The 12,969-nt window shown below is 44.0% G+C and overlaps 1 protein-coding gene across 4 annotated transcripts in view; it reads right to left on the bottom strand.

Moving 5' to 3' along the window:
- The window catches only part of TXLNG (taxilin gamma), a 77,385-nt gene that overhangs the window by 20,361 nt on the left and 44,055 nt on the right, over window positions 1-12,969 (bottom strand). For all 4 annotated transcript variants that reach the window (XR_014835786.1, XM_085008572.1, XM_013985941.3 and 1 more), the window contains exons 2-3: window positions 4,784-5,087; window positions 1,308-1,399 (exon numbers count right to left, since the gene is read on the bottom strand). Coding sequence is in view for 3 of the 4 variants with exons in the window: in XM_013985941.3 (XP_013841395.1) it covers window positions 1,308-1,399; window positions 4,784-5,087 (396 nt within the window). In the remaining variant the exon portion in view is untranslated. The remainder of the gene's footprint in view (window positions 1-1,307; window positions 1,400-4,783; window positions 5,088-12,969) is intronic.

Raw genomic sequence — 12,969 nt, 5'->3', positions numbered from 1 at the left:
CCTTAACCCACTGGCCAGCAGGGAGCTCCTGTTTTTGTCCTCTTTTCCCACCACCTGTCACCGGGACTGCCTTCCATAGGAAGCACGGCTTTCCTAAAGCCGGCAACTGGACCTCCCCGTTGAGTTTTCTGCCACCTTTGCCCTGTGACTGCTGTAGGCCGTTCTCATTGAGGCGGAGGGGTTCCTGCTGCTCTGACTGTTGAGCGCCAGCTAAGTGAGGGGATACTTGGACTCTGTTGAAAACTGAAGGAAAGTAACTGTAATTCTTTGAGTAATAATTCATTTTCAAAAGCTGGTCATTAACAAAAAGTAGTGTTTATGACATAGATAACTGCTTTAACAACAGATGAAAATGCATAAAAATTGTCCATAATAATTCACCTAAGTCTTTCACAAATTACATTAATTTAGCATATTGGAACCACTCATTCTAAAAGTTTCTTACAACCCTTAATTCAAAGGGTTCTGAGACATTCCCATGCTTCAATTAAAATAGGATGCCAGTGGTCCTATATTGAGAATGCTTTCATAATTTTACAAAGAGAATTAATGCTACTTGGAATAACACAGGCCCAGAACAAATGAGGTCAATTTCTTTGGAAGATGGAAAAAGGAATGCCTGGCCCATAGTGGATGCTAAACAACTATTTCCTGAGGTGCAGTATTGTTTCAGTAGACTCCTTCAGTAGAGCCGTAAGCTCTAGCATTCCTTCAGGAAAAGTTAAATACAGGAACGACGACACTACAACTGACTGGCATCTAAAGCATCGCAACACAGGAATGGAAAAGGTAGACTCAGAAATACTGAGTGTTAGAATACCTATGCTGTGGCTTAGTATTCTAACGCTCTATATATCACCTTATAAAAGGAACTCACGAGTTCCTGTTGTGGCTTAGTGGGTTACGAACACGACTAGTATCCATGAGGACACGGGTTCAATCCCTGGCCTCACGCAGTGGGTTAAGGATCCGGTGTTGCCGTGAGCTGGGATGTAGGTCACAGATGCGGCTCAGATCCCACGTGGCTGCGGCTATGGCGTGGGTGTGCAGCTATAGCTCCCAATTCCACCCCTGGCCTGGGAAGCTCCATATGCCACACCTATGGCCCTAAAAAGACAAAAAACAAAAAACCAAAAAAAACTAAGTCTTACAAGCAACAAAAAGCCCCTAAGAAAGTAGATTCTCCCCTTCAATTCTGGAATAAAACATAATTTTACATTTCAAGCTGCATCAAAATTGTATTTTAAAACCACATATAAACTTTGCTATATTTTACATGGATCTCATTCCCTCCATTTAATACTCACAAGGTCAGCATATTTCTTACAGAGAGCTGCCAGCTTCTCTTCTGGAGTTGAAAGGGTGTTTAGGGCTTGCATCAATAATAAAACTTCTTTTCCTGATAATTAGCAAAATAAGAAATAAGTCTCAGAAGGAGAATGCAATCAAATCTAACCTATAAATTCTAAGTAACACTTCCTGAAATGTTCTGACATCCAGAGTAAAATAATTTCTGCTATAACTAGAAAGAGAGATTATGAGCTAAATGAAGAAAGCTATTTCGAAAATTTGGATCAAAAGGAATCCCTTCCTCCCCACCTCCACCCCGAATGTCTTCACTCACGAGCCCTGCGCGCTATTTGTAAAAAGAACTCGTGCTGAAGGCTTAGAAACTTCCTTGCATAACCACTCATACCAAGTTAAGACGAAGGGCAACTTAACAAAGGGCAGAATATTTTTAAAAGCTTCCTCCTAACCAAGTAAGCACAAAGAAGGAAGTTCAAAGCCAATTTCTGTGGGTATTCTCTGCCTAAGACACCCATAATCACTGATGACACACATCTTTTCCTTTGAGCAATTTAAATACCTTCTGATGATTTAGCAAGCATATTCCATGTGTTAATCAAGTTCAGTATTTTTTTTTTTTTTTAAAAAGGATGTCAAGATGGTTCTTCCCTTGGGAAAAAGAGCTGAACAGTATTTTCAGGACTTTGGCAGGGAGAAGCAGGTGGCTAAGACAGGAGAGGACAAATGGGGTTTCAAAAGAAGTACTATGCTTTATTTCTTAAGTTGGGTAGTAGGTACCACTTTCATCTTTTGTAATGTTCATTCTTCATGAACAGTATTTCATTAAAATTCGTAGATGAGGTGTTCCTGTTATGGCTCAGTGGGTTAAGAACCCAACATAGGGAGTTGCCTTCACAGCTCAGTGGTTGATGAACCTGACTAGGATCCATAAAGATGTGGGTTCAATCCCTGGCCTCGCTCAGTGGGTTAAGGATCTGGCATTGCCATGAGCTGTGGTGTACATTGCAGATGCAGCTTGAATCCCATGTTGCTGTTGCTGCGGCTGTGGTGTAGGCCGGCAGCTATAGTTCTGATTTGACCCCTAGCCTGGGAACTTCCATATGCCACAGGTGCAGCCCTAAAAAAAAAAAGCAAAAAAAAAAACCAAAAACCCAACTTAGTGTCCATGTGAATGTGGGGTTCGATCCCTGGCCTCACTCGGTGGGTTAAGGATCCAGCATTGCCACAGCTGTAGTATAGGTCGCAGGTGTGGCTTGCATCTGGTGTTGCTGTGGCCTCAGTGCAGGTCTGATTTGACCCCTAGCCCAAGGAACTTCCATATGTGGCATGTGTGGACATAAAAAAAAAAAAAAAAAAGTAAATGAGGAAGTCCTTGTGTGGCACACTGGGTTAACAATGACTTTGCTGCAGATGTGGCGCAAGTCACTGCGGCATGGGTTTGATCCCTGGCCCAGGAACTTTCACATGTCATGATTATAGCCAAAAGAAAAAAAAAGGTAGGAGTTCCTGTCATCGCTTGGCAGGTTAAGAACCCACCTAGTATCCATGAGGATATGGGTTCAATCCCTGGCCTCGCTCAGTGGGTTAAGGATCTGGCGTTGCCGTGAGCTGTGGTGTAGGTGGCATATGCAGCTCGGATCTGGCGTTGCTGTGGCTGTGGGGGAGGCTGGCGGCTACAGTTCTGATTTGACCCCCAGCCTAGGAACCTCCACATGCCGTGGGTTCAGCCCTAAAAGGGGGGCGGGGGGAGCATGTGAAAATGACTTTGGTACATGGTGTATAGACCATTAGGAGGAAAACAAACAGGCTAATTTCTTTTCTTTTTCTTTTTTTTTTTCCCAAACAGGCTAGTTTCAAGACAGAAGCCTTTTCTATCCAGAGAAAATGTTAGTAACAAATCCTCTCACTCAGGCCAAGATTGGTACGAATTTTAAGAGATGACTCAACATGATTACTGAATATGATTAGAAATAACTATAAAGCAGCCTGCAATTTTGGTGAAGATTTTTAAACTCATACTCCATCTGTTTTTTTCTGATACATGATGCACATATCATAAAATTCACCTTTTGCAAGGGCGCGATTGAGGGTATCACCAAGGGATACAACTCTCCCCACTAATTCCAGAACATTTTCATCACCACCTCCGTGCCCACGAGCAGTCCCTCCCCACACCCCCTCCTCCAGGCCCCCGGCAACCACTACTCTTCCTGTTTCTATGGATGTGCCAATTCCAGACACTCCAGAGACTGGAATCACGTAGTCTGGTTTCTTTCACTCAGCATAGTATTTTCAAGGTTCACCCACAATACACCAGTACTTCCTTCCTCTCTAGGGCTGAATATTCCATTGTACAGACAGAGCACACATTCTGTTTCTCCAACCATCAGCTGATGGTAAGTAAAGTACTGTTTCCACTTTTTGGCTACTGTGCACAAAGCCGCCTCAAGTACTCACGGGCACCGCCTCGAGTACTCACGGGCAGGTTTCCAACCCTCTTGGGAACATAACTAGAGGCAGAACTGCTGGGTCACATGGTAACATCATATGTAACGTTTTTAAGATTCCATCTGCATTTACACATTTAACTGGGATTGCTGATTTTGAAGACATGTGTCGTGTGTAAGGAATTAAAATCATTTTTTTTGTATTTCTATACATTTTTCTAAAGTTTTCTAAGTTAATAGAAAATAGATTTAATAAGAAGGATCATTCCAACTCAGCAGACAGAAAACCATATATGAACCTCTGGCATAATGGGTATAAAGAAAATGTAGAGCAACCAGTAAGCTTAAATTAAAAGGGGAATTCTGATTTCATAATGAGATTTAATTAACATACTACATTTTTAGTCCTAGATCTCAGGCAAAGCAGGACAAAGAAGACATATCCTTGAAAACCAGTCTTAACCTACTTTCCGGACTTCATGTAACAGTATGTTGTCTCTAAATTTTTGTGACTAGTTTTAAAATAAACGATCAAATAGAGTTTTCACTGTAAACTTTAGTCAGACTACATTAAAGATGAAAGTAATGGGGTTATCAGATACAACTCAGAATAGATTTACAAGGAGATCCTGCTGAGTAGCACTGAGAACTATGTCTAGATACTCCTATTGAACAGAACAAAGGGTGGGGAAAAAAAATGTATACATGTAAGAGTAACTTGATCCCCATGCTGTACGGGGTGGGGGGGGAAATCAAGCAAGAAGCTTCTGTCAGGTGGACCTCATATTTTTTCCACAAGAGCCAACTCTTGATTACTGAGAGACAAATACCCTTGAGTCTGCCGCCCTGGCCTCCTGCACAGCACTGCAGCGGACAGGCTGCCTGCCCCACTAGACACAGCGGATGGATGGATTAGCTGAGCAACAGGGACCTCGACACTGGCCACACTCATGACCACCTGTGCTGCAGAAAATACAAGTCACATGAGCAACGTGTCAAACACCCAACCCCTGAGCAAAGGCTGTTACCTAAGGTTTTTTCTTTGCTCCTGCTGCACTCTGAATCTTGCTGACCATCGGGGGGATCTGTTCGAGCCTCTCGCCCAGGAATTTCCTCCCTTGACTCTTGTGTGCAGTACGCCGGGCTCACCAAACTCCTGCTCTTTGTTATAAAGTCACTGCTGGCATCCTCTTCCAATGCGTGCCTGTTACTTGTGCCACCACAATGTGAATCCTGATGCTGAAGAATATCATTCGGCTGAGAGTTATGCAACATGTCCGCTTTCACCGCTAGCCCGCACATTCCAGCTTCTTCCATTGTGCCCATCACAAACTAGAAGGGAGGAGAAGGAGAAAAAAGATGCAAAGGGGGAGTAAATCAAATGTAATCAATACAGTCAACTGCACTTCATAGGGTGACAGCTTTATTTTCTCAGTGCTTTGTTATAGTGATATAAATATGGTAGTTTCTAAGCATCACTGAGAGGTGACCTAACTGTAAAGAGTAAGAAAATTTAAGTTAAAACAAATCACACAGGAGTCCCCGGTGTGGCACAGCAGAAAAGAATCTGTCTAGCATCAATGAAGATGTGGGTTCGATCCCTGGCCTTGATCACTGCGTTAAGGATCTGGCATTGCCACGAGCTGTGGTGCAGATTGCAGATGCAGCTCGGATCTGGCGTGGCTGTGGCTGTAGTGTAGGCTGGCGGTTGTCTAGCTCTGATTTGACCCCTCGCCTGGGATCCTCCATATGCCACAGGTGCGGCCCTAACAAAAGTAAAACAAAACAGAAGACAAATCACACGGCTAAGTAGTACCAAAAGAAGCAAGAAATGCTATTTAGTTGTTACATCTAAATTTACCCCCTACCCACCCCCAGCAAAAAAGTATCATGTCATGATAGTGCCCTGGCCAATAAAAAATAAACTTATTTCCTTATAAAAATTCGTCACTGAGAGTTTCCAATGTGATGTAGTCAGTGGGTTAAGAATCCTATTGCAGCGGCTTGGGTTCTGCAGAGGTGCGGTTTGATCCCTGGCCTGAGACAGTGGGTTAAAGGATTTGGTGTTGCCCTGGCCCAGGAACTTCCATATGCCGTGAGTGTGGCCATTAAAAAAATATATATATATCTTGGAGATCTTTACCTTGGCTCAAAAATACCATTAAGAAATACTAGAGGAGTTCCCGTCGTGGCGCAGTGGTTAACGAACCCGACTAGGAACCATGAGGCTGCGGGTTTGGTCCCTGCCCTTGCTCAGTGGGTTAACGATCCGGCGTTGCCCTGAGCTGTGGTGTAGGTTGCAGACACGGCTCGGATCCCGCATTGCTGTGGCTCTGGCGTAGGCCGGTGGCTACAGCTCTGATTCAACTCCTAGCCTGGGAACCTCCATATGCCGCGGGAGCAGCCCAAGAAATAGCAACAACAACAACAACAAGACAAAAGACAAAAGACAAAAAAAAAAGAAATACTAGAAAATACCACTGATAAAATAGACTAATTCTAACAATGTTGCGTTTTGAAGGAAACTTGGCTCAGAAATGAGAGTCATAGAGACAAAAACAGAAGAAACCACAGGAAAAATCATGCTCTTTAACATTTTGTGCTTTTTAAATTTTAAAATGAAAAAATCTTGAGGAGGTCCTGTCGTGATGCAGCAGAAACGAATCTGACTAGGAACCATGAGGTTTCGGGTTCCATCCCTGGCCTCGCTCCGTGGGTTAAGGACCTGGCGTTGCCGAGAGCTGTGGTGTAGGTCATAGAAGCGGCTCAGACCTGACGTTGCTGTCACTGTGGCGTAGGCCTGCGGCTACAGCTCCAATTCGTCCCCTAGCATGGGCACCTCCATATGCCACAGGTGCGGCCCTCAAAAGACAAAAAAATAAAGTAAAATAATTAGCATCTTAAAAGAAAACCATCCCAAATTAACAAATGTTAACTATTTTGGTCAGGTCCTCAAGGAGATGGTACCACTGAGATGGCTCACTAGCTATCCAGCAAAAACCCACACTCCTCCAATATCCTGCGGAGCTGGTACTGCTGGCCAAGTGCTCAGACTAGAACCCTAACATCGGGCTGGGGTCCCCTGTGAAGTTCCCAGCAATAACATGTGATCCCAGGTGACGACTTTCCCTTCTGCAATAAAACTTTTCTGCTTAGAAGCACAAGCTCTTTCTCTCACTGGGGCTGGACACATGGTCTGCAAGACCCTAAGAGGCAGCAGAGCCACAGGATGAAAGCAGCCTGGGCCCCAAACCTCATAAACATGAGCAAGGAAAGCCACCCTTCTTCCTAAGAACATCCACACTGGACTATTAGAAGAAAAAAAAAAAAATTTCTCTCATACGAAGGCACATACATTTTGAGACTTATGTTTTAAGCAGCTATCCCTGCCCTAACAAATACAGATAGTTGGTATGGGAGAGACGGCTTCATTCTAGTGTTTTACTCTTGAAACAGTAATTTAACCTTACTCTCTATGCTCTCATACTCCTTATTTTTTTAATTTTTTGTTCTGGCATGTCGAAGTTCCCAGGCCAGGGATCAAACCCACATCAGGGCAGTGACCCAAGCCACTGTACTGACAGCACCAGATCCTTAACCCACTGCACCACCAAGGAACTCCCTTTCTATCACACTTTTTTCTTTTCTTTTTAGGGTGCATTCGCAACATATGGAAGTTCCCAGGCTAGGGGTTGAATCAGAGCTGCAGCTGCCGGTCTACACCGCAACCATATAGCAATGTGGGATCTGAGCTGCATCTGTGACCTACACCACAGCTCGTGGCAACACCAGACAGATCCTTAACCCACTGATCGAGATCAGGGATCGAACCTGCATTCTCATGGACACTATGTTGGGTTCCTAACCCGTTGAACCACACACAATGGGAACTCCTCTATCATACTTTTTAACCCATTTATGGGGGTGCTTTTCCCCTTTAACACTACTTGGTCATATGAAACACAAATTTTAATTCTGTTCATTCCTCTCTGTACAAAACAGGGACTCTTCCTTTCTTATACAACTGACAGCGAGGAGGCTAATACCCTTCTCTTATCGAAAGTGGGCAAAAGCTACTTTACAAAGTTAATAAAACAGACTTATTATTTCAAATTATAACCCTATCCAATTGAAAATAATTTAAAGGAGGAGGGCACAGAGAGGTTAAGAGAACTAAATCCTTATCTTTTTGTAGTCTAATGTTGATAAACCAAATACTGTGCTTTTGCAAGAACTGGTACAGTCACTTCTAAAAACTCTTTTGCAATATGGATACCCTCCAACTCAGTTAATTCCACCCCAAGGATTTTACCCTAGTGTGTACAGATATGCAGCCAAAGGCCAAGAATGTTTAAAACAGCGCTATTCATAATTTCCTCCAAATGAAATCACCCCAAATTTCTATCAACAGGCGAATGAATACACTACAGTGTGTTCATACCATCCAGCAATGAGAAGAAGTTCTAGCTACATGCAACGACACAGATGAGTCTCAAACCATGTTGTAAGGAAGGTGCCAGGAAAAAAACACACTAAGGAATCCATTTACATATGAAGTTTAAAAACTGCCAAAGTGAACCAACAGTGCTAAAAATCAAGATGCTGCTTACCACTGGGGGTAGGGCCTTCTGGAGTGCCTGGTAACATCCTATTTGGTGACCTAGATGGGCTGATACAGATGTTCGCTTTATGAAAATTCAGTTAGCCTAAACCTTTATGATTTGTATACTTTTCTGGAGTGTTTTACTTCAATAAGGTGTATTTTAAAAGTTGTAATTTACAAGTTCCCTGGTGGTGCAGCAGGATAAGGATCTGGTGTTATCACTGCTGTGGCAAGGGTTCAGCCCCTGGCCTGAGAACCTCTATATGCCTCAGGCATGGCCAAAAAAAAAAAAGTTGCCATTTGTATAGTATTCAAAGAGTTATGAAGAATCAAAATAGAAATATTTCCCCCTGGGAAAAGAGAAAAGATGCGCTGCTTTTCATTATACTTTTTAAAAAATGTACAAGTAATACTTCCATTTCTTAAAAAAAATTAGTGCAGAAAACACAGTGTTGGAGTCCCCGTCACGGCTCAGCAGTTAACGAATCCGACTAGCATCCATGAGGACGCAGGTTCAATTCCTGGCCTCGCTCAGTGGGTTAAGGATCCGTGTTGCTGTGAGCTGTGGTGTAGGTTGCAGACAAGGCTCGGATCCCGAGGTGCTGTGGCTCTGGCGTAGGCCGGTGGCTACAGTTCCAACTGTCAACCCCTGCCCTGGGAATCTCCATATGCTGTGGGTGCGGCCCCAAAAAGACAAGAAAGAAAGAAAGGAAGGAAGGACGAAAGGAAGGAAGGAAGGAAGGAAGGAAGGAAGGAAGGAAGGACGAAGGAAAGAAAGAAAGAAAGAAAGAAAGAAAGAAAGAAAGAAAGAAAGAAAGGAAGGAAGGAAGAAAATAGTGTCAAACTATATCAAAAATATAATAAACAAGCAATTTGCTGGAAGAAGGGGGAGCAAAAATAATGTTCACAAAGGAAAACCTGAGGCCTTTCCTAGGATCAATTTTAGTAAGAAAGCTACCTGAGGACTGGAATTGGTTCATTGCTAGTTCGCCAGCTCTATTAGTGATTTTCTCCTAACACCTTTATTGAGATATAATTCTCATGCCACACAATTTACTGGTTTTAGGTGTGTTTCCAACATTGTGCATCTATCACCACAATCAATTTTAGAACACTTTCGTCACCTCAAAATGAAACCCAGTACCCTTCTCAATTCCAAAGCCCTCATCCTTCCATTACGCCCAGCCCTAGGCAACTCGTGCACTTTCTGTCGCTACAGATGTGGTTACTCCGAACATTTCACATAAATGAAATTATACAATATGTGAGCTTTTGTGTCTGGCTTCTTCACACAGCCTAACAATTTCAAGGTTCCTCCACGCTGTACCTTGTATCCGGACTTTGTTCCTTTTTATTGCCAAGTAATCTTCCACTATATGGATATATCGCATTTTATTTATCCACCTTATTTATCAGTTGACAGACGTTTGGATTATTTTTGACTTTGACTATTATAAACAATTCTGCAATGAACACTAACGCACAACTCTTTGTACATTACAGTGAGGTCTGTTCACATTCCTCTAGGGTATATGCGCACATATGATGGAGTGGAATTGCTGGGTTATATGGTCACTCTGTTTAACCTTTCCTCTTTTTTCAAGGGCGCACTTGAGGCATATGGAGGTTCCCAGGCTAGGGTTCGAATCAGAGTGTAGCCACCGAACTACGCCAGAGCCACAGCAACGCCAGATCTGAGCCATATCTGCAACCTACACCACCGTTCATGGCAACGCCAGATCCCTGACTCACTGAGTGAGGCCAGGGATTGAACCCGAAACCTCATGGATACTAGCTAGATTAGTTTCCACTGCATCACAACAGGAACTCCACCTTTTTTTTTTTTTTTTTTTTTTGGCAGTATATGGAAGTTCCCAGGCCAGGGATCAAACCTAAGCCACAGCTGTGACCTACATCACAACTGCAGCAATGCCAAATCCTTAATCCACTGTGCACAGTTGGAACTCCTAAGTTTAACCTTTTGAGGACTTGCCACACTGTTTTCTAAGTGACCAAGCCATTTTACGTTCCCACCAGCAGTGTGTAAGGGTTACAATTTCAACACATCCTCATCAACACTCGATTCTTAAGCCACTGAGCAAGGCCAGGGATTGAACCCGTGTCCTCATGGATGCTAGTTGGGTTCGCTAACCGCTGAGCCATGACGGGAACTTGTGTAAAAATTTTCTATTACTATTCTTCATTCTCTCAATCTTGAAGAAAAGGCACAGTATATTTATTCACCAATTTCAAAATGTCTTAGAGATTTAGCTAAAAGTTACTCTGGCTTTCATATTAAAGGTATATAGATCAATTACAACTAACTAACAACTACCAGAGACAGCAAAAAGAGAGTTTAGAAAGGCCAAAATGTTCACCCAACTCAAAGCAACGGCTGGTGGCTCTGAGCATAAGTGATAGTAAATGCATTTGTATAGCGCCCAACCAACATACCTCACGTTATCTTTCTAATTCTATTTCATCATTCTCTACTTTTAGTTAACACTACTTCTTTTTTGTCTTTCCAGACACTCCTTTCACCTCTCAACTCCTGTCACACTTATTACATTATCGCTTCTTTGGTAGGTACAGCCTCCTAGATAGTGACAGCTTACACATACAAGTGGATCAGGTGTCAAATGACAGACAACACGAGGTGCCAAAATGACTGCTCAAAACAAGCCACTAAAACAAAACAAGGGAGTTCCCTTCATGGTTCAGAGGTTAACAAACCCGACTAGATCCATGAGGATTCGGGTTTGATTCCTGGCTTCGCTCAGCAGGTTAAGGATCCGGCATCGCTGAGAGCTGTGGTGTAGGTCACAGACACAGCTGGATCCCAAGTCGCTGTGGCTCTGGCGTAGGCCAGCAGCTGCAGCTCCGATTGGACCCCTAGCCTGGGTTCCGTATGTCGCAGGTGCAGCCCTAAAAAAAAAAAGACAAGCTGGGGAGGTGTCTAAGTGCTACCACACAAGCTTGAGAAAAACACCACTGTGGAATTAATTGTGATGTATTTTTCACATTTGTTAGTAAAGGACTTGGCTACAAAATCTTTTTACTTAAAAGTAAGCATTCCAGCTGGGGGTGATTCCAACCACAGTCTACAAATACTTTTTCTCTTTTTGGCTATGCCCACAGCATGTGGAAGTTTCTGGGCCACGGATTCAACCTGCACCACAACAGTGACAATGCTGGATCCTTAACCCACTGAACCACCAGGAAACGCCTTATAAGTACTCTTACAGGGAACACTTCTAGGCCCCAATTTTCCCTACTTGAGGTTCTGCACCGAACCATTTGGTATGAAACAACGGCTTAGGACCAAAAACTTTAAATTGCAAATGATTTCTCAGCCTTCATCTCCTTAAGCAGAAAATTCTGTATCATTATGGCCAATACAACTTTCTGCTCTGCCCTCTCTGATGCCCATTCTAGATGCCTTTGCTTCGGTACAGTCTCTTGTATAAACAAGAGCAGCAGCAGCTAACACTTACATAGCAAATACTACATTCTGCACGGGTTCAATCCCTGGCCTTACTCAGTGGATTAAGGATTTGGTGTTGCCATGAGCTGTGGTCTAGGTCTCAGAATCAGCTCAGAGCTCAAGTTGCTGTGGCTGTGGCTGTGGCTGGCAGCTGTAGCTCTGATTCGGACCCTGGCCTGGGAACCTCCATATGCCACAGGTGCAGCCCTAAAAAGCAAAAAAAAAAAAAAAAGGACTACATCCTAGCACTATTGTAAGCACATTCCTATCCTCACAATAATGTTAGGAGGTAGGTGCATTATCTGTTTCCCGCATGAGCAAATCGCAGCATGGTAAAGTTACGCATGCAGCCTAAGGTCACAGTGAAGGGTAGGGCAAATCTGAACCTTGGCTGGCTGCCTTCCGAGGCCACGCCCTTAACCACCGCGACGTACAGCTTCATGAGCACCTTTTGTCTACCCTTTGCACGAACACCCTCGTCCTAAACCAGCCATCTCACAGGAGTCCTTTTCATAATGAGGAGAGCGAGCTGTGGAGACGGGATTGAGATGGCAGAGTAGAAGACTGGAGCTCACCTTCTCTCATAAAAGGAACAAAATCACAACCAACTGCTGAACCATCTTCAACAAAATAAACTGGAAACTATCAAAAAAGATATCGCACTCCAGAAGACAAGGAGGAGGCCACATCAAGAGGGTAGGAGGGGAGAGTTCCTGTCGTGGCGCAGTGGGTAATGAATCCGACTAGGAACCATGAGGTTGCGGGTTCGGTCCCTGCCCTTGCTCAGTGGGTTAACGATCCGGCGTTGCCGTGAGCTGTGGTGTAGGTTGCAGACGCGGCTCGGATCCCGTGTTGCTGTGGCTCTGGCGTAGGCTGGTGGCTGCAGCTCCGATTCGACCCCTGGCCTGGGAACCTCCATATGCTGCGGGAGCGGCCCAAGAAATGGCAAAAAGACAAAAAAAAAAAAAAAAAAAAGAGGGTAGGAGGGGCGATTACACAATATAAGCAACCCCATGCCCACCAGGTGGGTGGCCCACAGGCCGGAAAGGCACTACTATACCACAGAGGCTCGCCCATGGGAGTAAGAGCCCCCAAAGAGCATTTGGCCTTGAGGACCGGCAGGGCGT

Source organism: Sus scrofa, chromosome X (assembly GCF_054392235.1).
Source record: "Sus scrofa isolate SSC_HxYL_T2T_F1_AM1 chromosome X, Sscrofa_HxYL_maternal_Yorkshire_Landrace_v2.0, whole genome shotgun sequence".
In the NCBI taxonomy this organism is placed as follows: domain Eukaryota; kingdom Metazoa; phylum Chordata; class Mammalia; order Artiodactyla; family Suidae; genus Sus; species Sus scrofa.
Note: the sequence above shows the minus strand (reverse complement) of the source record. Positions and strands in the feature narration are given on the sequence as shown.